Source organism: Poecile atricapillus, chromosome 2 (assembly GCF_030490865.1).
Source record: "Poecile atricapillus isolate bPoeAtr1 chromosome 2, bPoeAtr1.hap1, whole genome shotgun sequence".
In the NCBI taxonomy this organism is placed as follows: Eukaryota; Metazoa; Chordata; class Aves; order Passeriformes; family Paridae; genus Poecile; species Poecile atricapillus.
Window position 1 is genome coordinate 94,222,684 of NC_081250.1, and position 23,344 is coordinate 94,246,027.

A 23,344-nucleotide genomic window follows, 5' to 3' on the forward strand; every position below is an offset into this window, starting at 1 on the left:
GTCTGAGTCAGTATGGTTGTTCTCTTCTGACTCCTATAAAAACAAAGAAAACATGGAATCATGATCATATGTACTGATTAATTTAATAATTAAAACGATGCATTTCTTAACAAAACCAAAACAAAACCACCACCAAACCCTAGATTTTTTTCCTTAAGTAATGTGACAGTCATATTTTAGAAGCTTTTTAGCAAGGGGGCTAGGCCAGACAATCAAAACTATTATCTTGGCATTAAGGATTGCAATGCCTTGTGTGGTCCTAAATATCCTGTTCTTATCTCCTACAGGTCACAGAAGTTAAAGGGCTTGCTACTCATATCCTTGTGGGAAGTGTAACCTGTGAGACAAAAGACCTGTTTGCAGCTCGGCCTCAGGTGGTTGCAGTAGACATTAATGACCTTGGCACAGTAAAGCTGAACCTTGAGATCACCTGGTAGTAAGTAGAACTCATTGGTCAGTTGGTCAATCAAACAATCAATCTATCAATCAGCTGTAAAACTTCAACTAAGAACAATGGTTCATCCATGTGAGTTGTTCTCTCCATATTTTTCCCTGCCAAGGAATATTGTGAAGGAACTGTGGCCCAAGTTTGGTCTATGAGAAGTAGTTCCTGGTCAGCCCCAGTTTGCCTGCTTTACCTGTGATAAAGAGGGTTTTGCCTAGTTTCAGCTGTTAAATTAGGTTTGTCAAGTACTGACATTGCAAGGTATGGGAACTGCTTAGTGATGATAGGTCTCAGAATTGCCTAAAGCTTACTTCAAAGCTTAAACAGAGGATATAACTGAGTGCTCTCATATATATATATATTTAATATTTAAAAAAATCAGTGTAAAAATCAGTGCTGGATTTATGGATTTACACTAGCATAGCAAAGTTCAGGAGCTGGCCCATCTTGAAAAGCTGTCTTTTAAGGGCTTCATATACCCCAAGAGTGATGGGAAATCTTGTGGTGTTTTCTATTCACACTGGTCAGCATAGGTGAGCTGGTAGCCTTTGGATACAAACCCAATTCTCACTGCATTTTTATGAAATAAGTAAATGTAATTTCTGAAGAAGCATTGATACATTTAACTTTTCGCAATCATGTGTGCTGTTTCTTGTAATGCAATAAACATGAAGCCGGCAATAACAGCTCCAGGTTTCCTTTATAATGCAACAGCTCTATTAATAGTTGAGCACCTTTCTCATTAGTATGTGTGACACTTAGCAACTCAAATCCAAGAATACTTTCCATGTGAGAAGAATAACATCAGACTACACTACATAAATGCTTTCTGAGGGAACACTTTTATCAGAACCGAAAACCACACTTCTGAGACTGCTGTCTAATTAACAACATTTTCTTTAAACACTTCAGTTTAAGAACTTGCTACCTCTGGGTTTTGATGTGCTAATAAACCACCCTTTCAAAAATGCATTCTATGGACCTGAAAGTCCCTCTTGCTCAGCCTAACAACCTTTTATTTTCTCCCCTCTTGCTTGTGTATCCGTAGCCCCTTTGATGTTGAAGACTTGACCCCATCCACAGGAAATGTGAGCAAGGTATCTGCTCTCCAGAGGAGAATGTCCATGTACAGCCAAGGCACTCCTGAAACACCAACCTTCAAGGACCACTCATTTTTTGTAAGCTCTGTTTGGCTTCGTGTTTATGTAAGGCAAAACCTTAGAGCAGTTCAAACACTGCAAACATTTCATTGCTTTACGTGTCTAAGCTTTTATTTCCCTGGTTCCAGCAGGTTACCCTTAGAAATACTTATAAAGCAAGTGCATTCCTAGCTGCTAATCCTAAAAGAAGGTGGCTATGATCCTGGCATCTTTGAAACTATGTGGCCAATTAATGCATACCTATCCTTCCTGCCTGACTGCTGTGATACTTGAATAATCTTTAAAAAATGTGTTTTCATTTTGCAACAGTTGTTAAACAACCATTATAGCACAAGTATTTTTAAGGATCCTGTGATAAAATTTGCCCCTGTACTGAAGATATTCACAGGGTGTTCCTACATTTTGCATGAATCGAATTCTGAATGCTTAATCAGGCCATCTGTACAGAGATTAACTTTACAAGTGCTGCATCCCATGGCTGTAATTTAGTACTCTGCTACAAAGCATTCATTTAACTTGCCCTTCCTCACACCCTCTTTGCTTTAACTGTTGAAGAAATGGCTGCATCCCCTGCAAGACAGGCCAAAGTTGACAATCTTAGATGCTCTTCAAGACACTTTCTTTGACAAGCTTCGTCGCAGTCGCTCTTTTAGTGACCTGCCATCGCTCAGGCTAAGCCCAAAAGCAGGGCTAGAGCTATATGTGAGTCCTGGTTTTCGTTTGGTGAAGGATTTTTTCAGTTCCTGTGTGGCATTTCCATTCCCACGCATGCTTCATGTGTTGCTCTCTGTTGCAACTCACTCATTTTGCTGACTGATTAGAGGGCAGGATGTAACTGTGAGCCCATGCGGCTCACATTAAACCAGAATTCCTCTTGGTTTCTACAGAGATAATGATCAGAAGTCAACCATCTGTGGGCAGAGAGCAGAGCAGGAATGCAAGCCAACAGTGTTCTTAAAAATCACCTGCTACGCCGATTGATGCTGTACATTTGCCTAGTAACATGACTTTCAGAAGCTAAAAGCATACCAATGTCAAGGCAAAGAAGAAATAAACCTTTAACTGTGATTATGTTTAGGGGAAAAAAGCTGCTATTAATATATTAAAAAAAAAAGTTTTGGGCACTTAAACCTGAAGCTTAACAACATGTGAATGCCTACAGTTCTTTCCAACAAATTGTCAGCAAAATAGTAGTTGCCTTCCATCTGTGCCATGCATTTCCATGGGCTGGCCACATAACAAAGCAAGGTCTGTAGGTCAGGTAGGCAGGTTGTGCACTCCTATAGTGATACTTCCCCATACATCAGTCAGAGATGAACATATGTATATACACGTATGTATCTAACCTGATAAGTCTGGAGTCTGCATAGGCTGATTTTGCTTCTTAAGTTGTCAGTGTCCTGCTCAATACACCACAAATTTTGCTGACTCATTTAGCAGAAACTTATGTTGGACAGGACTCCTGTATAACTCTTGTTCAACAATTGTTACAGACATCCATGCCACATGCAGGACATGGGGTAAAAAGAAATAGCACAGTACTATCACCATTTAACCACCATGACACCAGAGAAACTTCTAGAGCAAACTGTATTATCACATTTTACAGATTGCTACTTTAGAAGTCAGAAAATAAGTAGAATAGAAATCTGTAATGAGTAGGAAAATGCAGACAAGGTGGCTTACATACAATCCCATATAAAAGAGCCATGCTACAGGAACTGGAGCAGTGCACTGGAAATGCTGTTTGAGAGAATATAATAGGGTGAGCAGAATTCATGTCTCTTTTCTGGAGAACATTTCCTAGAGCTCTCTATTTAGCAGAGAAATGCTGAGCCCAGGTTTTCCAGCAGATTTCATGCTGAAATTGAGGAGCTGTGCCAGACAAAAGCGGAAGTTTGATTTGAAATATTTTTTCCATCTCTCAAGTCTTGAATGCTTCTTTAATCTTTTTCCTTGACTTTTTCTTTCCTGGGTACATGCTGTATATTTTTTCCTCTTTCCAATGCTGCATGAAAAACATTTTCTCTGTATTATCTTTTCAGTCAAATTTGCCAGATGATGTCTTTGAAAATGGGACAGCAGCCACTGAGAAGCGGCCCCTCTCCTTCACTTTTGGTGACCTGCCTTACGAAGACGCTGTGCCCCCTGCCAACTCAGCTGAGTCCTCGTCTGCTCATGTCAGCTCCAGCCCTGACATCACTGCGACCCCCACCCAGCACCAAGCCCTTGAGTCCTCCCAGAGCTCAAGCCTAGACTGTAGCAGCAGTGACTCCCACAGAGACTCTGTTGCTGAGCCAAAGGACCTGCCATCCCATGGAGAGGGAGCGGTGACTGAGAGCAAGAACACCCCAAGGGCAGCTCCTGAAGTTTGCCAAAATATCTCTGATGCTGGGAGCGATCGTGTCTTTGTAGAGACGAGTGTCCCGGTGTCTCTCCTGCAGGACACGGATGAAGGTTCAGAACTCAAGCCTGTGGAGCTGGATACCTATGAGGGCAACATCACAAAGCAGCTGGTCAAAAGGCTTACATCAGCAGAGACACCCCTGACCCCAGAGAGGCTGCCGTGTGAGGGATCCATTAGTGGGGAATCAGAAGGATATAAGTCTTATCTTGATGGAAGCATTGAGGAAGCCTTACAAGGGCTTCTCTTAGCTCTTGAGCCACATAAAGAGCAGTATAAAGAGTTTCAGGACCTGGATCAAGAAGTGATGCATCTAGATGACATCCTAAAAGTGAGTACATTTTCAGAAAATACTACCCTAAAGAAAATCTGAGCAGGTGGAATCTCCTTGCCTGCCTCGCAAACATCAAAGTAGACATTCTGGAGAGTAGTAGAATTCCCTAGTAGCAGTAGATTTGCTCCTGCTTGGAGCATCTTTTCACAATGTTGCATTTTTAAACTTTTGTCAACAATGTGCTTACCATAGCCATGTGTCCTCAAGCAGCAGATTTTTTATCAAAACCTGTGGGAAAGAGAAAAAGGTACTATGACAGAGGGGTAATTAAATTGTACCCTTTTCTGAACGCTTTGTGAACCATTGTGAATTACCACTTGTGAACACATTGCTTGTGCATACTGGAGATCAAATATAGCCAAATTTCTACCTTTGAAATCCATGAGTCACATCCTCAGCAGGTATACTTTAGCATACTACCCCCGAACTCTGTGGAGCTGTGCAAAACTACACTAGCTGAGGATCAGGCCTTGTAGCCATAGAAGCTGAATTTTCTGAATTGCCAAAGGGATTTAGAAGCACAAGTATTGCTGAAGGTTGCTGTCCCCACATCACCTAGGTGTGGCCTTTTCCTTTTTCCCTCATCCATTTTCATAGTGAGAGACATGCTGTCATTACATTAAGATGCAGAGAATAATGTTAAAAATGGGAAGAAAAGGGGTTTGCATGTGTGTTGTTAATATATTTACTGTGGATCACTGTTACTCGTGTCTCCTCCATGAATAACAACTCATGACACGTTACTCTGCAAACAGTATTATATGGGAAATAATCATTTCAAATGCTTCATATTCATATGCAAGTTGGTCTGCTAGTCATTTAAGCCTCATCATTCAAAAACATGGCTGAGGAGGAAGCAGGGAAGCATTTATTCTTCTGCATTATCTTTTCACAAAGAAACTTTGCTAACCTCCTTATTTCCATTGGTGTTTACAGCTGCATGGTATTTTCCCAAGTTAAGTGGTTTTTTGCACAGCCTGCAGCCCCTGTTCCTTGCATATTCCTAGAGAGGTTTGAGCAGGCAAAAGTACCATTGCTATTATTTTCTAACTTGGTACAAGCAGGTCAGCTATCCAAAGGGCAGAGAGACAATGGAGACTGTTAGTTTAGGCTGCTTTGATCAGAAGTTACAAACAGTCAGACATGGGATGGGGGCAGAGAGGTTGGACATGTGCAGACAGGATTGCTGCACACTTGAGATGGACGCCACTTACAGATCTGTTGAAGTCTGGAGGTGACCTATTGATCAGCTCACAGACTGACACTCAGCATCACCAGCAACCATGCAGATGGGGGCTGCATGGGCTCCTCATGCAGAAAGGTTGAGCTGGAATCCAGCTGTGACTGAAGAAACCTCTCTTGGCCATATTAGATGAGCAGAGAAAATGGCCCACATATTGCTGTTTGTGTTTGCTTGAAGAAGCTGCACTACCAAGCCCTGAAGGAAATGGAAGCCAAAACCATTGGTGCCACACTAGAAGCAGGATACAGCACTCAGCCTTGTCACAGATGCATTGGGAAGTGTGTTTGATGAGCTAATGACTGTACAACAGGCAGTTCCAGGACTCAAACATCCTAAGTGCAAATGTATGACCATTAGTATTGTGTGCAAAGGAATTGAAAACAGAACTCCCTTCAGCTCTAAAGCAGCCGGTGCTGAATCTGAACTCCTCGGAGGCCAATGCGTTTTTCTGTGAGCTGAGACAAAGTCATGGCTGCTGCTTGGGACTGGAGGATGTTGCTTGTGTAATGGCACCAGTGGCTCATGTCTGTTTCTGATCAAATAATCACATTGCATGAAAGATGTTGAAGTCATTGCACCAACCAATGGAGATGATCTCTCAAGTTACATCTGATTTCAGGATGACCTGGAAGCAATTTTGTGGGTACATGAAGATGAATTGCCATATGGGATTCACACTTTCATATTTCTTACAGCTACAGCAAGGTTTCCAGTGTGTTTCTTCCCTGCAGTGAGGTGGGATGGTTTCCCGCTCTCTCAAGCCCTGTTAATTTCTGAGTTACAATACTGCCTTTCGCTGTCACCTTGGAATCTGGTGCCTTATCGGCTTTTCCTTGATAATCCATTTGCCTTCAAAGGCCACAAAACTCCTCTCATTCCATTAATAAATGTGCAGCTATGGGACCAAATTCATTCCGGGCTAAGGTCTGTTAGAGTTACGTCTGGAATAAATCAGGTAGTGCCACTGGATATGTATAAATTGGCTTCTGTAGCTAGAACAGCAATTAAGGAATGTGCCTTCCCCTTTCAACTTCCATTGCATTAATTCCCGTCATTCCTTTTGGAAAATGCCAAGAGCTGCTTGGATTCAAGAACTACTTCTCATTTCTATAAAACACGGTGGATTTTGCCTCTAAGGGTTTTCCTTTGGGGAAGAGAGTGAGTAGGATGAGGAGGGGAGGAGGAATGAAAGGCTTTTCCCAGTTCTCAGGCTTTGATTGTATATGCTATGAATATGAAGGCTTGAAATGAAACACCCAATAAAATGAAGTTTTAAAAATAAAATGAAGAATTTGAAGTTTTAAGCTTTATCTTTTCTTTTTTTTTTCTTATCTTTCTTGTAGTAGTTAATATCTGGGGTTTTCATTGGTTCGTTCTGCCTTTGCAGTGCAAGCCAGCAGTAAGCCGAAGCAGGTCCTCAAGTTTAAGTCTAACAGTTGAAAGTGCTTTAGAAAGCTTTGATTTCCTGAACACCTCTGACTTTGATGATGAGGATGGTGGTGGTGTGGAGGTTTGTAATGGTGGAGGAGGTGCAGACTCAGTATTTTCAGATACTGAGATTGAGAAGAATAGGTAAGTTTGTAGTACCTGCCAGCTGTGCTTACACCAAACTGACAACCCTGGCTCTTTGTCGCTAACAGGGGATCCTGGTGCACAATTTATTCAAGGAAGACTGACTAATCCTTGATGAGTTTTAGGGTCAGAAGGCTCCCCATGGCTGCTGCACACAAAATCTTTAGTTTCCAGGACCATTTTTTTCCCCCTGTTCAAATATATGCAATCTGTCCTCCAAAGGAGAAGGGTAAATTAAATTAAGCTGACATCAATACTGGCAGAGCCTCTTCCTTGACATAGGTTTGGACCTGGCTTTCCTTGGATGTAATTACTAATTCCTCTGTGGTTTTTCCCCCCTCCCTTTGTCTTTTCTCTCTAGCCGAATGAGTCTTTGCAGTGGATTAAGCTTGTCAGTAACAATAACACAGGGCCAGATTTAAGCAGCATGATGTAGGTTGCCTTTGGAATGTAAGAGTGATGACTGGTACTCTGTTCATGGCCCTGCGTGTTACCTGCCCTTCTTTCATCACTTTTGGTCTTTCTGAGAGAAAAAAAAAAAAGAAAAAAAAGAGAAAAAAAAAACAACTGTGGTGTTGTGCTGTGGCCTGCCATTGTTGTGTGACTTTAAGATGCTGTGCTTCAATCATTAGATCTTAAAAGCATGTTTGCATCCTTTGAGCTGACACGATGCCCAGCAGGCATGTAAGCGGCACTAGAGCTGGAATAAAAGAAAGGAACACGGTTCCTTCCCTGCCTGTGCTTTCCAACCAGGGAGCTATACTACTCACAGCTTGCTTAAAGCAATTTGTGTGCAACAAGCAACCACCATGCAGTTCCCATCATCTCATGTCCTCATTCCAGAATAGGACTTGGTGGGAAAAATAAATTGGGAAATTGTGTTGCTTGTTAAACTGGCACTCTGACCTCAGTCCGGTCTGTGCTGATTTAAGAATCTAGCTTCAACCAGTTAAAATAGAAATTAAAATTTCTCTTTCCCCCCTCTGGCTCATCCCCAGACAGTGCAGATTCCTGCTTCCATTTTTAGATGTGCAAGTGTGTGACTCAGTGTAAAGATTGCAAGTGTTGAAACTTCTGAACTTGCAGCCAAACACACTTGCCATATGGGGACTGACCTCAGGCTTTGCATTTAAACACAGGGAGGATCATTGGTACAGCAAGACAATACTGGAAATAATGATTTGAAACACAGTAAGACTAGCTCTACTCTCTTGCAGAAACAATTGGTGAAGTAAGCTGTACACATTGTGTCCAGAACTGCATATGAAAACATTGTGTCTTTTATTTCAGCAGTGGTTTTCCTTTCCTTCTGCAATGACCCTTAAATTTGGCAGCAGAAGGACCCCGAAAGCACAGAGCTGTTCTTAGCAGCTCAGTGCTTCGGAAAGTACAAATTGTCGTGGTGCTTAATCCAGGGCGACTGGGCAGGTGATTCATCACAGACAGGAGAAAGCTGTCACCACTGCAGGACAGTAACCACGGGTTAACAAAGCTTGCTGTTGAGGGCATCACATCACTCAAGACAAGGCCCTGACAGCCAGTCAGGGCTGTCCCCTAGATGGGTACATCCCTTCTGTACCCAGCCAGGGCAGCCCTGCTCCTTCTCCTTTGTGGTGTGATGTGCTCATCACCGGCTTTCTGTGTGCTTTCAGCTCTTCTGCCGTGCTCTTTGCTCATCACCTTGTGTGCGAGTGTGGGTGTGGGTGTGGGTGTGTGTCTGCTGTGGCAGCTGCTGGCCCTGCACTGACCTCCTCCTCCCTCCCTCCTCCCCAGTTACAGGACGGAGCACCCAGAAGCCAGAGGCCACCTGAGCGAAGCTCTCACCGAGGACACGGGTGTGGGCACCAGCGTGGCTGGCAGCCCTCTGCCCCTGACCACAGGCAACGACAGCCTCGATATAACCATAGTTAAGCACTTGCAGTATTGCACCCAGCTCATTCAGGTACCAGGTCCACCTCGTTTGGGGCATTTATTTTAAAATCATTCCTGCCTGCAGAATGGGTACAAGCAGGCTGGCAAGGTCAGCACTGCTCCTCTGAGGCAGTGGGAGCACAGGGCTGGGACAGACATCGGTGCGGGGGTAGGGCAGTGACACCCTCACCCCAGCCACAAGTGCCTCCATCCTTTCTATCCTGGCCCTTTTCAGAGCAGACCTGACATGTGAATTATGGGGCACTTGGCAGGAGCTGCCCAGGAGGGCTGAGGGGCAGGGCACTGGGGGACAGGGGCATCCCCTGCTCTGGGTTACAAACTCCTGCTGGCTTTGCTGGGAGGTCCTCAGTGGAGTCAGTTCCCAGTGAAAGCAGCCCATGTCTTCAGAGGTAAAGCAGGAACCCTGTTTCCACTTTTTAACTGAGCCCCAGATGAGCCTGCAGCATTCAAGAGCAGAGATGAATTTTTGCACATGAGGCAGAGATATTCTGTCTGCAACAGGCACAGTGAAGGTAGCAGGAGACAGCCCCCCTGGGACATCAAAATTGTCAGTTCAAGCTCACAACTAGAGGGTTTTTTCTGTAGGTTTGTTTTGTTTTTTTTCCAGAGGCCGTGCACAGCAAATGCAAATTTAAACATCAGTAAGTGAGGTCATCAGGGTTTTCCTGAAAAATCAAAACATGCTGCAACTTCCTCTTCACAATCATTTTACTCTTCCATCTTAGATATAATTACCTTTATTTTCCCAAAGGATCATTGAAGCAATAGAGCGCAAGCCTGATTCCATCACCCTTAGTGCTGAGCTGGAAACTCTGCTGACTCACAGCCATGAGAAAAAGGGAGTTTTTTTGGTTTCAATACAAGAGTACACAGTAAATATGCAGCTGAGTGAGGTGAACTTGAACCACATCGACACACAGAGCAGATTTGATATGAACATTGTTTACATAGACTGCTGAAGAAATGCAGATAGCAGCAGTAGGGAGTATTAGCAAGGATTAATTAATTAATTAATTAAATTAATAAAGGTACCTAAGTAATTGATCAAAGCTGAAATGGAGTGAAGAAAGAACAACCTGTGGTTTTCCTCCATGCAGGGTTGTTCTGAAAGTCTACAGCCTAAGTTGTGTGAAAGTCAGAGTAATATTCTTGCATGGTTTTAAGTCCTGTGGTGATGGGTTTCTTTAGCTTTGTGGTGTGTGTAAACCAGAAATTACTTATGCAAATGAATACTCAGATGTCTGGATCTGGATTTAGATATTGAACGTACAAGCAGTGATGCATATCAACTAGGACCAAAAAATATCCCAAAGACAAGAAATTTAAGTTAAGGAGGTCCTGTGGTTCCAGGCAATGAATTTGTCATTGCGCTTCAGGTGTTTCTGAATTTATTTTTTTTTTTCTGAGGCCAGGTTTCCTTTTGGTTCAATGACTCCCTTTTGTCTCTTCTCATTTGTCTTCACCAGCAAATTGTGTTCTCCAGTAAAACACCATTTGTGACAAGAGACCTCCTGGATAAGCTGTCCCAGCAGATCCTTGTGATGGAGAATATTGCAGAGATCAGCACTGAGAACTTGGGAAACATCACCTCTCTTACTGATGGTAAGAAACAGCTTAGAGGTTTTCCTTCTGACAAGGATTTACCTGGGCATGTGTGTCTGCTGAAATAATCACCATGCAGATCTCACCAGTAGTGCAGGAGGTGCCACTCTAATAAAGGCTGGCTCAGGGTCACCGGGAGGTGCAGCACTCACCACAGCCAGGCAGGTGTCACCTGCATCTGTCCTGAGTGCTGGTATCCAGAAATATGCAAGTGAGAAGAGAAAGGACTTTTTACCCAGCTTGATGTGCAGAAGATGGACAGATGTCATTGGTGTTATGGGATGGGGATACTTCCACCTCTGAGGACTCAAGTTATTCTTCCACCTTTCTTTCCTGAGGAAAGCAGGATTTGCATTACAATATCAGAGGCATACTACAACTTCTTGAACATTTTCAATTTTAGTCATCTCTCTGGAGAACTTCTTAGTTATTTTCCTTTTTGCATCTGTTTTAATACTTGGAAGAGTTTGACAAACACATAGTTACCCTCATGTACACTCTGGCAGGATAGGTAAATACTCTAAGGTGTATTTACTATATCAGAAAATTGAGGCAAAAATGGAGTGACTTACTTGAAGCCATAGAGCAGTACGAGGACAGGGACCAAACTTGTGTAGATAATTTGTGGTGTTCCCCTAGTATTTTTTGCTATTTAAAAAGAAGAGAATCAATGCCAAGAACTGGATCAGGAGCAAATTTTCTCACTTTACTGTGGGAAACAGTAAAAACAGAAAGATGTTACAAACCTGGGGTGAGCACATGATCATGCTCTCTGAAGGTAATGGCTCAGGGAGACCAAACAAACAGTAACTATCAGTGGGATAGGGTCAGATTTCCTCCATTCTTACCATCTTATCTCAAAGTTGATGCTTCCAGCAAGGCTTTGTTTCATCATTCATTTTGCCCTCCCCAGCAATTCCAGAGTTCCACAAGAAGCTGTCACTGCTGGCTTTCTGGATGAAGTGTACTGGCCCTTCAGGAGTGTATCACACTTCTGCAGACAAGATGATGAAGCAGTTGGATATCAATTTTGCCACCACTGTGAATGAAGAGTGTCCAGGACTTGCAGAAACAGGTACAAAAAAAATGTGTCACCATCAAAATGGAGAACAACTCTGTAACAAGCTTTGTTTTCCAACCCCTCGGAGATCCGTTTGGCCACAGTTCCAAGATCTCATTTGAAAACTAATGCTACAGCTCTTGTAAAAGGTTTGGTCCCAAATAATGAAAAAAAAAAAAAGGTGAGGTTAACAGAAAAGAAAATACTGCTTTAAGGTTTATGAGTTAACCAGAAAGAAAGTCTATTCCCAAATGCAGATTTGTGATCCAATGAATCAGGAATCCTTGCACTTAATTTTGTGTGTCTATATAACACCCACACCCCGTAACAGTGCAGTGGGATGAAATTAATCCACATTCAAGTGCATTTATTTGAGCACAGGTTCTTATCTTGTGTGGCATGTACCACACCTCAAACTCCAGCTATACTGACTAGCTCTCCCTAGGACAGAATGGGGATAGAGGCTGATCTGCCCAGGTGTGGGCCTCTGCACTGTGGATGCCTACACAGGGCAGTGTTCTCCTTCCTGCTCCATGCTACAGCTCTCACAGACAGTGCCTCAGACTGGCTTTCTACATGCCACACTTAGTGCAGGAACATAAAAAATAGCACAGCCAAATCCTGCCTCTGTGCACATTTCCCCTGCCTCAGTGGCACTGTGGGGATGTAACAGGCAGTGCATGTGGAGAGGGGTTTATGATTCAGGATATTGTTTAGGTAGAAATGATGCTGTGCTGATTGCACAGCCATCTGTAAACTGGCAGAGGCTCATCCTTACAAAGATATTCTCTGGTAATGAGACCCAGGCAGGGAGAAGGCCTGTCCAGCTTCTAACCTAACCACAGCTGAGTTTAGGAACATTGGGAAGTGTCTGGCCTTGCAGATGCATTTCTTTCTTTCTGGTTTTGAAGTGGACTGCGTAATTTTTCCAGCAGCTTTTGCTCTCACTAACCTGTCCCTTTGTCCATGGCTGCCTGCAGTCTTCAGGATCCTGGTGTCTCAGATCCTGGACCGGACGGAGCCGGTCCTCTACTCCAGCATGTCCTCGGAGACCATTACTGTCTTTCAGTATCACAACTATTTTGCCAGCCACAGTGTCAATGACCTTGGAAGCTATTTGCTACAGCTTGCAAAAGAAGGTAGGGTATATAAATCCTGCTGACTGGTTAGGGAGTAAATCTCTGTCTTTCTGAGCTCAACACAAAGCATTTCAGCCCTGAGGCTGATTTTACAAAAGGAGGAGAGAAAAGAAACAAAGAAGTGTCCTGGCTATTAAGTGAATGCACCTGAACTGTTGCACATGACAGGGGAAAAGAGCTGATGCAGATAGACCCTCAGTTATTTCTATTTCCATGTTCAAATGGGAAAAAACTGTTTTGAAAGCACTGTTTTGTAGGAGATGGCTGATGGTGGTGGGCTGAGCCCAAGGCCTGGGAAGTTTTCTGTGCCCACAGCTTGGATGATGTCTTGGTCTTTCACCATCTGTTACGGAGACACCTTCTGAAGTACTGAGCAATTCTCAGGAACCAAGGGATCACAGCACCTCAGAGTTTTGCAGGCTCTGCCACCAAGAGCTAGGGAGAAACAGATGCTGCACAAAGTGTGCTAGACAGCAATCCCTGGCAAGCCAAATTTTCTTCTCTATTTGAGAGGGATTTTGAGGAACCTTGCCTAATTTTCCTTTTTATTTGGGCATACTAGGGAGCTTTTGCTCAAAAGCCTGTAAGCAAAATGGTATTTCAAATCACCTCTGAAACATATTAGCCCTAGCTCTTGTTGGCAGACATCAATCTATCCAGGAAAAGCTCTCACAAAGATGCTCTGGAAATCAGTACATTGGCAACAATATTTGGTTTCAATTGTTAGAGTGAGAATTGACATCTTCCAGCAGAAAGCAGAGATTTGACAGGTAGGCCTAAGTGCTGCACTATCCCACAGCCCATCTACTCGTCTCCTCACTTGAAGGAGGTCTGAGAAACTGACCCAGCTTAAAGCCCAGACAATTCCCCATGCAGACACACTGCCATGATGGGGATATTTTCATATCCTCAGTGTGTGTAGTATAAATCAAGGATTGCTAGCAAGGAAAGGATCAATCCAAAATACCAAGAGGATAAAGTAAGTAATACAGACCTTTTTCTTGAACTTCTAGCGTCGGTGGTTCAGGTGCTGCAGTCAGTGAAAGACGGAAAACTGCAGCAAAATGTGTCCAAAATAAACTCCAATAACCTTCCACCACAGCAGGAAGTTTTAAGAGCTTTGGCTTTACTTCTCAATGAAAATAAAAATGAAGTCAGTGAGACTGTGGCATCACTTCTGACAGCAACTGCAGAAAACAGGCACTTCAGGGAGAAGGTAAGTGGCAGAAAATCACCTGTTGCACGAGAGACCTGTGTCACCATGACTTTTTTTCTACCTGTATGTCTCAAATATCTGTGCATATAAAATAACTGATCCAAGCTTGATTTAAACTGATGCAGAGGGATATCCTGTCTAATTTTTCTGCACATGTGCAGGTCTGTTTCTGTCTTTATCCCAGTCTGCTTCTACCTGTTATTATGCTAAATAGGTACTAACCAAAACTGCAAATACTTACTGAGTGCCATGCTCTCCAGCTATCTTCCACACGTCAGCATTTCTGCTGCCCTGTCTCTGACTTGGCTTCAGTCCAAGGCTTCAAGGTAACAGTCCCCAGCATCACCAACACACAAAGACAGGTCTCAGATTTTTGGTTTTTTTCCAAAGGAGCCTGCCATCTATGAGACTTCCCACCATTTCCAGAAGGGATGGACTGCCTTGGGCAAACACAACTCAGCTGTGAGAACTAAGATTTGAGTTTATCTCTGATACCAAAAGCAACAACTAGGGCCAGGTTAAACATAGAAATTAAATAGAGAGGAGAAGAAGAGTAAGAAGAAATTAGGGGTTGGCTCCTACCCTTTCATGGCAGACCTTTCCCTACTATGCTTCGTGCTCTCTGTCAGGAAAGAGCAAAAGAAAAGGCAGCTGGAAGAGGAAGAGTGGCAGAAGGAAGGCAAAGGGAAGAGAAAAAGGAGCTCAGTCTTTGCTTCTCTTGTCTATGAGTCCAGTCCCCTCTTTGCTTGCCTTCCCACTTCAGTTTTTGCAGTCTCTTGGTATTTCATACAGTCCTTCTCCATCCCCAGTGTCCTGGAGGCAGCATCTCAGGGAAAATACAACCTTCTCCTGGAACAGGCATGCATAGCTGATACCTGGTCCACTGCCTGCAGGAAGAATCACAGAGTGGCTTCTGTGAGGGTATTGTGCAGCCTTATGCTGCAGATGAATTCACTGTACAGCTGAGTTCTGCTGAGATTTGCTGCTCGGTAGTAGCTACTGATTTCTAGGGTCAAGCAGTAAACTGGTCTAGCAGCTCAAGCTAACACTGTAATCATTATTTTAAGTCTCCCTGGGGGCTATACAAACTAGTTCATTATTATCTCTACATAAAAGAGACTGTCTCAAGGGCCACCTCCTGAGATATTTAGACTCCAAGGCTCATTCAAAGCTCTTTGGTGATGTATGGTAAAAGGCCTTCAAAGGTGCCAGATTGTGCATCTCACTTTAACGTGAACTTTTCCTCACCAAAAGCTGGCCTGAGACTGCTGACCTATGACCAGTGGTCTGTCCTGGATCTGCTGTAGGGAATTATCGCACCCTGTTCCATCCCACATGCTCCTTGTCAGGGAGGCAGGCTGCAATTGCTCTCCCTTTAACAGGGTAACAATACCTCCATGCTCCACCCTTCTCCACAGACATTTTCATTGCTATTCTTCTTTATCTGTTTTCAGGCCTTGATTTATTACTGTGAAGCACTAACCCAGCCCAACCTCCAGCTGCAGAAAGCAGCTTGCTTGGCTCTAAGATACCTCAAGGTAAGAGACAAGGAATACATTGGGGTGCTTGGCTTTGCTTTATAGAAAGGACATCTGATAGGTACAAACAACAAAATAGAAATTATAACAGCAGCAGTAGTGTTTTTAGTTTGTGCTGCTGTGCTCCATTCTTTTTTCAGATAAAGGGAATGGTTTAGAACCTTCTAAACCACAAACTGTGACCTTGGCAAAGTTTTATCTTTTGCATATCATCTTTTCCTCCCTCTCATATTGACTTCAGGAGACTCAGTTCCACATCACAGAGAAAAAAAAAAATGTTTATTCATAAAGTACTGACTGAGAAGGATAAAAAAATGTTTTCCCAGGATAAAATTAGCTCTAATGCATGTGGGCTGCAGTAGCAGAAAAGAGAGATCACATCTTGTTTTGTGATAAATAGCTGGTACCTCTGGGCACTGCAGCCTCAGCTAGCATCTGGTACCACCTTTGCACTCTAGCCTTTGACAGGATGGGAAAATGCACTTGTTTTAGTTGTATAGAGCCACAGGAGACAGCAGCGATCCAAGCCTGGCTGGTATGGGACACTGGGGCAAAAACTGTGTTCCATGAGACAGATGCACTTCGGACTGACTATTTCTGCCTCTAATCTGTCCCCTGGAAAGCAGCTCTAAACTGTAACTTCATCCCAGTCACAACTGACACCATCCAATGCCTAATCCAGTATTGTTTAAATATAAAAAAAACGTTTCCCTTAAATGAGAAGTTAGCAGGCATCCCTGGGAGGCAATGGTGAGGGACATCTCTGCTGCATGCAGGGTGCAGTGGGGTTTTTGACTGCTCAGGAAAACTCAGGCTAGGAACCAGTGGTGGGAACTGGAGCTGGACAAGTTTAACTTGAGCAATGTGACTCCAGTGAGTCCTGAATACTGAGAATAGCTGGGGGAAAAAGCTACTGCGGAAAAGTATCATCATTTGGGATCTTCAAAGAAAAAGCTGAAGCTGGAAGTTACTACTTCAGAGATGGAAATGCTACACTGGATAGGTGGCTGTGGATGGGGTAACCCAAGGGCAGTTTAATCCACATCACTGCACAAAGTCCCACTGAATCTCTGAGGGGTTTCTCAGATTGCAGCAAGCTCTGTGTTGCTGTGGCCCCATCACTCCCAAGCATTGGAGCTGTAGTCACCAGCACGCACCCAGTGCAGCCTTACCCCGAGTCACACACAAGTGACCACGTGAAGACAATGGCTCCGGTAGCAAAGCCCTCGTTCAGAGCATGTAGTCCAGACCTTGTGCCCCCTGGACTGACAGAGCTCATACAAATACTGACTCTGTGGCTCAGTGCCTCTTCCAAGTGTCACACTGGGGCAGTACCTGCCCTTCCTTTCACTCATCTCTCTTGTAGTATTAAATAGCCAGCCAGAGACACTATGACAGCTGCTCCCCCCAAAGACCTGACATTTTTGTATCACAGAACAGGACTATTCCTTGCTTTCTTCTCAAAAATAGCAGAGACAAGGTAGAATCTGCAAATATTGAGCACAGGCTTGACATGCTTTATAGGAAACCCATTCACTAGACCACTGTCTCCTGTTCCTTTCCCGGCTGTACCCTTACCTGGGCATTTTATGGCCTTGGTCCACAGCCCATCACCTATCCTAGAGTCAGAAGTGGCAAACAGCTGGTCTGCCAGATTTGTGTATGTAGTGCATAGGGTAGGAAAATTAGAAAGGGTTTGCACCAGCAGCAGAAAATATACCTCCTCCAAATGCTTCCCCTCAGGGAAACCCCATTCCTCCTGTCTCCACCGAAGCCCTTTGCTTGGAGAGGGAAGGGCAGTGCAGAGGATGGTTACTATTTCCATGCAAGGCTGTGGAAAAACCCCAGAGTGCACTGTGTGGTGCTAATGCAGTTATTTTTGCACTTCCCAGGCTACTGAGAGCATTAAAATGCTGGTCACGCTCTGCCAGTCTGACAATGAAGAGATCAGAAAAGTGGCATCCGAAACCCTGCTCTCCCTTGGTGAGTTGCCTCAGTTTAGAGCAGTATTTAATTTTATTTTTTAACAGAGCAGCATGTACAACACATGACTTAGATAAATGTGAAACTGTAAATTGAAACAAAACTTTACAGAGTGACTTAAATGAGTTAGAAAATACAAATTCTTAAAAATAATTAATTTTGAAAATGAGCCAAAAAGAGAGAAATTGAATTGTATGAGTCTGGAGGGGGAAGTAGTAAAAGGAAGGACAGCAAAGGAGAAATTGAGAAACAGAAATAATTGATAATTAATCTGCACAGTTTCCAGGCATTGGTACTTCACTGACACAGAAAAATTGTGTTTTTCTGGCCTTTCGGCTGGCATAAATTTCTACTCCATGTGGGAGGTGTCCTTGGGTGATTTTAATTATGCAAACCCTACAAATATGCTCTCTTCCATTCACCACTTCAGCAGGAATTCAGTCTGCTGTTGGACATGTTGTTGCTCAGGTTATAAAACAACTAGTCCAGGTATACTTTTGAAAACTCTGATTGATCTGCCATTATTCTAGACAACATACAGAGCCCGTTTTTGGTTCCTTATGGCCAGTTCAACACATTAGGCTCCATGCTGTCTTCATATAGGTGATATAGAAAGTGCATATAGATGGTAGTAGCTAAGGAAAAAGGGTTTGAAAGACACAATTATATTTAGCAAACATACTGCTTTGTCTTTTTCAGCAATATAGAAATAATGATGTGGATAGACTCACTTTTTTAAAGTGCCAGGAAGTGGGAGGTGGATAAACTTTATATTTTCCAAGGCTGGAGTGGATAAACATCATTTACCTCAAGTACATCACAACAGCAGCTGAGACCTCGACAAGCACAATAGGTCATTCAGTACAAGTGTGCAGATACTGTCACCTAATCATACAAGCCACATCTGCTTCTGATTTGCTTTAGATAACCAAGCAAGTTACATGGGAAAATTAAAAAAAATAATAATTTGAACAGAGCATGTTTTAACTTTTCCAAATAATTTCTGAAATTGCTTCTAACAAGATAAATTTTAAGAAGGGGTAGGAGTTACTAGCAGAGAATCCAGTATTTTAAATGTTCTAGAGCAGTGACATAGTACATTTTTATGCTTTATCATTTTGCATTCAGGTGAAGATGGGAGACTGGCATATGAACAGCTGGACAAATTTCCCCGGGAATTTGTTAAAGTTGGAAGCCGCCGTGGAACTGAAGCTGCCACAGCTTTTTAGATGGAAAAGAACCTGCTAATATTTAACAGGCATTAAAGTAGGATGGAGCTGCACTTCAGTGTGGGGAACAGAAGGAAGATTTTAAAGAATTCTATGAGAATGTTCCAAAATGTAGCAATTTACAGACTTCTTAAAGAAAAGCAAAATCTAAAATCCAGCTTAAGGGTTCCTATTGGCTCCTTGCTGCAGCTCATGATGGAACAGTTGGATGCTGAGGAACAATACTTTCTTGACTGGTTCTAAACAAATAATGTAATTGCAGTTATTCAGCCTCAACAGACTTCTGTGAGGTTTTTAGAATTTGGCATCTCCATATATTTTCCTATTATATATACTTCCTTGAAGTTGTCGTGAAAGCTTGAGATGTGTGATACTGTATCTAACAAGGACAAGCAGGAGGCCACCTGAGCAGGCATGGAAAGAAGTTTTCCCTTGAATCCCAAATGAAGTGTCTGCTGCCATGCAGTGTCCCCAGCAACACTCCAGTGGCAGGAAACGCTGCTCAGCTTTCTCAGTTGTGTCTCTGTCATGAAAGTTCTACAAGTTTTGCCTGGAGAAACAGCGTGATGCAAGCCCTGGGAGGCGTCACTTTGGTGACTCATTCTAAATGCCTCCACTGGTCTTTTATTCCCTTCTCTTGCCCTCCAGCAACAAACCATCATTAATCCAGCAATTTGTGAGGGGGATCAAACAATCATGTAGGTTTCTGAAAACTAAATGAAAAGGTAAAGTGCATTTATTTATTCTGAGAAGAAGGAGTGAATATCACTAATTGCACAAGTCCCCAAAACCATTTTGTTCTGCAAGTTGTAGGCAGGATTGGATTTCATACATTCTAATTAGTGGAGCACAGTTCCTATAGAATTATTTCAATATAAAGAACAGAACAAACTCAAGTGGACTTCGGAGGCAATAATAAACAGAGGGGGAAGTGAATGCACCTCCCCTCCCTGCCCTGCAAGGTTGAAAGACAGCGAGTGCTCCAAACTGTTGATTACAAGCCTTAAGTTAACAGAGGAGGTGAATAGAATTTAACAGAAGAGTGTTCCTGTACTGTGTTCATTATGCATGAAATGCTATTTAGATGTCAATTGAAGTATCCAAATTTGCATAGATGACATAGAAAATATTGCAAACAGTTCACATCAAAAGGAAACCTTGTGAGCCAAACACTTTGGCAGGCAGGGGTCATTTGTTTTGGTTTTTTTACTGTGAATGTTACAAGAATGTACATATCTGTATATTTATAAATATATATATTCTTCCTTTAATTAAAGAAGTACATTTTGTACAGTGCAAAATGCTTACTTGTTTACTGAGGGATATAAACACTTTTGCAGAAGGTGAAATAGCCATGTTATGGTTTTTATACTACACCTGTCCCATCAGTTGAATTCTTTCAAGGTGTCCTTTTATATCTACTTTTTTTTTTTCTTTTAGTTTTGTGGCATTTGTACTCACCATATTTCCTATCACATTTAAGTTATAATAAAGATTATTTTTTAATTACTAAGCACATCAGTCCATATGTATCGTCACTCTTTCCATCAGCAGCCTCTTCACTATCAGGCTTATAGTTAAGTTCAGAGCAAGCCAGTTTTGTGTATCATTCAAGATACTTATCAAGAAAGGCTCCACAGGAAGTACCAGAAAATGTGCTGGAGAGGCTCCAGGATCGTTGCCAAACTTGCACTGATTACTCCTACCTTCTGTGAAGACAGACTCGCCTCAGACAGAAGATGTTTCTTCCATTCATTTTCCCTTTTCAAACATTCAGGCTTACAGCTCACATATAGAGGTACTGCATCAAATGGAGGGTGTATCCCATCCCATCTCATCTCATCGTAGTTTAAGGCCACCCTTTGAGAACTTTAGTAGCCTAAAGCTGATCTGCTACACCATTACAACCATTAAAAATCATGCATACAGTTCAAAATAACCAGATAGGAAAGAGCAAATTGTGCTCTGAATGAAGTCATTGAGAAAATGCACAGGAATTTTAGTATGAACAGTTCCATCAAACTTAGTTCCTGTTGTGGTATCTGAGACTGACAAGCTTGAACCTGGGATACAGATGTATAGAGGCTAAGCTTCACCTGGAGCATTAATACTGTTTTAGAAAACTAAATACACAAATAACCATCTTCTAAAAGGATTCATGACAACCGTGGCAAAGTGAACAGACCTTAAAGCTTCCAAAACCTGAAGGTAAATAAAAATGACCAAGCCATTTATTTGTCTCATAGCTTGTACGTTTTTATGCTTGCAGAGCTGACAACGCTACCTTTTCCTGGCACGTTAATGCACTCCTTCGTGGAGTAGGAAAAACCAGATGCACAGAGGCGAGAGGGTGAGAGCATCACAAGGCTCATGCTTACTGACTACTGAAGAAGGAAGCAGCAGGCAGTAATTAGAAAAGCTCTTAGGGCTGCAGCAGGCTTGCTTGGACAAATTTAAAGGTCAGGGCCAGCCCAGGAAAATGTGTTAATAAAGTTCCCATACCAAAGTAGCTCAGCAGCAGTGCAGATGGAAGAAGTGGGCAGCTTGCTAGGAGCACACTTGGCAAGGGGCTTTATCTGCTGGTGAAGGTATCCTTATCTCATGCTGTGGTTTTTACTACCCCTGTCATGCTGCCACTGTCTCAGCATTTGGCCCCATAAATAGAAACCCTACACTACTGTAGCTACAGCAGCAGCATGTTAGGCTGCCCAGTTTCACACTGCTACTGGCAAGGCTGTTGTATCCAGCAGAAGTTCAGAAAAATTATCTTCTATAGCTTCACCCTATCCTGTGTCTGGGATATAGAGAGGAATGCGGACTTCAAAATCAGGAATCAATACAACTGCCAGACACTGTATCTTAAGTACAGCTCCCTGCTTTGCAGTGGGACTGGCCTGAGGCGAGGATCCACAGCACCCAGCTTCAAATGGCTGCAGCGCCACCGGGGGCAGGATAGATGTGTCCTCACAACTGATCACATTTCATTAGAGGCAACAGTTCAACAAGCAGCAGTAAATTAAGGATCCTCATAACACCATTATCAGTTGCTGAACTGCTTTATGCTATTACAAGAATAGAAAGACAGATGAATAACACAATAAACTTTTCCTACTGAGAAAAAAACCATTGATGACAATGCAATTCAGTCTTAAGAACACTGGCGTGCTGGAAAAGCACAGCCTTGGCAAAGTTTGCACATCTTATTAAGTTCTCAAATCCAGCTCTGAAAACAACCTGAGATGGCCCTTGAGGAAAAGTAAATGAATATGCATCACATGTTCTTAAAAGAATTAACCTAACTTCATTACTTATGCAGAGACTGCAGCATAAGCTGCAATACAGGACAATGCTGCAAGTCCTCACGTAAGCAATCCAGTGCCAAAAACCGAGTGAGTTTCAACTGCCCAAACAAGTAGCTACTATAGTCTAATTAATTTCACCACACATTTTCTTAAGTACAATGGCTGTTTAGCAAAAATAACAATTTTTAGTGTAAACCAGTTCCAAGTTCTTCCTCACACAAACAATGCACCTGCCCCGTGGTTTGCTTGTCCCTGCGCAGCTGCTCATTCTTGAAACATCTGGCACCTGCAAATGCCCCACCTCCCCACACTTTACTCTTGGCTGCAATTCAGCCCTGTTCAGACACGCACAGTGGATGTGAGAAGTGCTAGGACGCTGTAGAGACATCCCCCTTCCACACAGCCTGAGCTTGCTTCAGTCAAAGACAAGATTGTGTCTCCGCTCTCTGCAGTGAAAAGGAGTCAACATACTGGTAGCACAAACGCATTTGACTTCATGGAAAGAATCCCATTCTGAAGTTAGGTTCCAGAACTGATAGTTTTATTGTGCTAGATAGAATGTTCTCTCCAACTTAGCTGGATATGAAGGCTGTCTTTAGTGATGTTGATTTTCAGCTGCTATATAGCTATGTTCCAGTGATAAGTGAGTTTTCCCTATACTTAAAATGTCAGATGGCTGTAAGATAACTAATCACAAACAAATCTCTGTGTAATTTTTACACCTTTGGCAAGCCGTTAGCACAAAAATAGTAAGTTCCTAGACTTAATATGTAGCACAGTGCTACTGCATGCATGTTCCAAAAAGCACTCAGGAATTTTCAGAACAATAAACAAACTCAATCCTTTTAAATCATTTTTAAACAGCAATTATTGCAGCCTCCTAAAACTGCTAAGAACATTTCCATATATTAATGTCTGAAAAAATAGGCATAGTCAGTGTTGGATCAAGGTTCACGTCACAAAGCTTGTATATAGGTTTTATTACTCTGGCACAGTTTGGCTCTCACACCTGGCCTTCTCCTGCATTGGTTTTGTTTTTTTCAGGTTATACAGCAAACTATCCTCTCTAGCAACAAATTGTACTTAATAAAACCATAGTAGCAGCCTTGGTTTAAAATATTAGTATGTATTACTGAGTGGCACATCCCTTTTTGACATAAAATTTTTTTCTGTTACAGGTGGGCC

At 42.7% G+C, this 23,344-nt stretch overlaps 1 protein-coding gene across 3 annotated transcripts in view; it reads left to right on the forward strand.

Annotated features, from left to right (window-relative positions):
• Window positions 1–20,373, forward strand: part of RIPOR2 (RHO family interacting cell polarization regulator 2) — a 67,309-nt gene extending 46,936 nt beyond the window's left edge. For all 3 annotated transcript variants that reach the window (XM_058831837.1, XM_058831836.1, XM_058831838.1), the window contains exons 11-22: window positions 288–436; window positions 1,494–1,623; window positions 3,651–4,340; window positions 6,974–7,158; window positions 8,932–9,100; window positions 10,557–10,692; window positions 11,606–11,767; window positions 12,733–12,891; window positions 13,905–14,107; window positions 15,562–15,645; window positions 17,538–17,628; window positions 18,757–20,373. In XM_058831837.1, the coding sequence (XP_058687820.1) occupies window positions 288–436; window positions 1,494–1,623; window positions 3,651–4,340; window positions 6,974–7,158; window positions 8,932–9,100; window positions 10,557–10,692; window positions 11,606–11,767; window positions 12,733–12,891; window positions 13,905–14,107; window positions 15,562–15,645; window positions 17,538–17,628; window positions 18,757–18,857 (2,259 nt within the window). In that variant the 3' untranslated portion in view covers window positions 18,858–20,373. The remainder of the gene's footprint in view (window positions 1–287; window positions 437–1,493; window positions 1,624–3,650; window positions 4,341–6,973; window positions 7,159–8,931; window positions 9,101–10,556; window positions 10,693–11,605; window positions 11,768–12,732; window positions 12,892–13,904; window positions 14,108–15,561; window positions 15,646–17,537; window positions 17,629–18,756) is intronic.
• The last annotated feature ends 2,971 nt before the right edge of the window (window positions 20,374–23,344 follow it).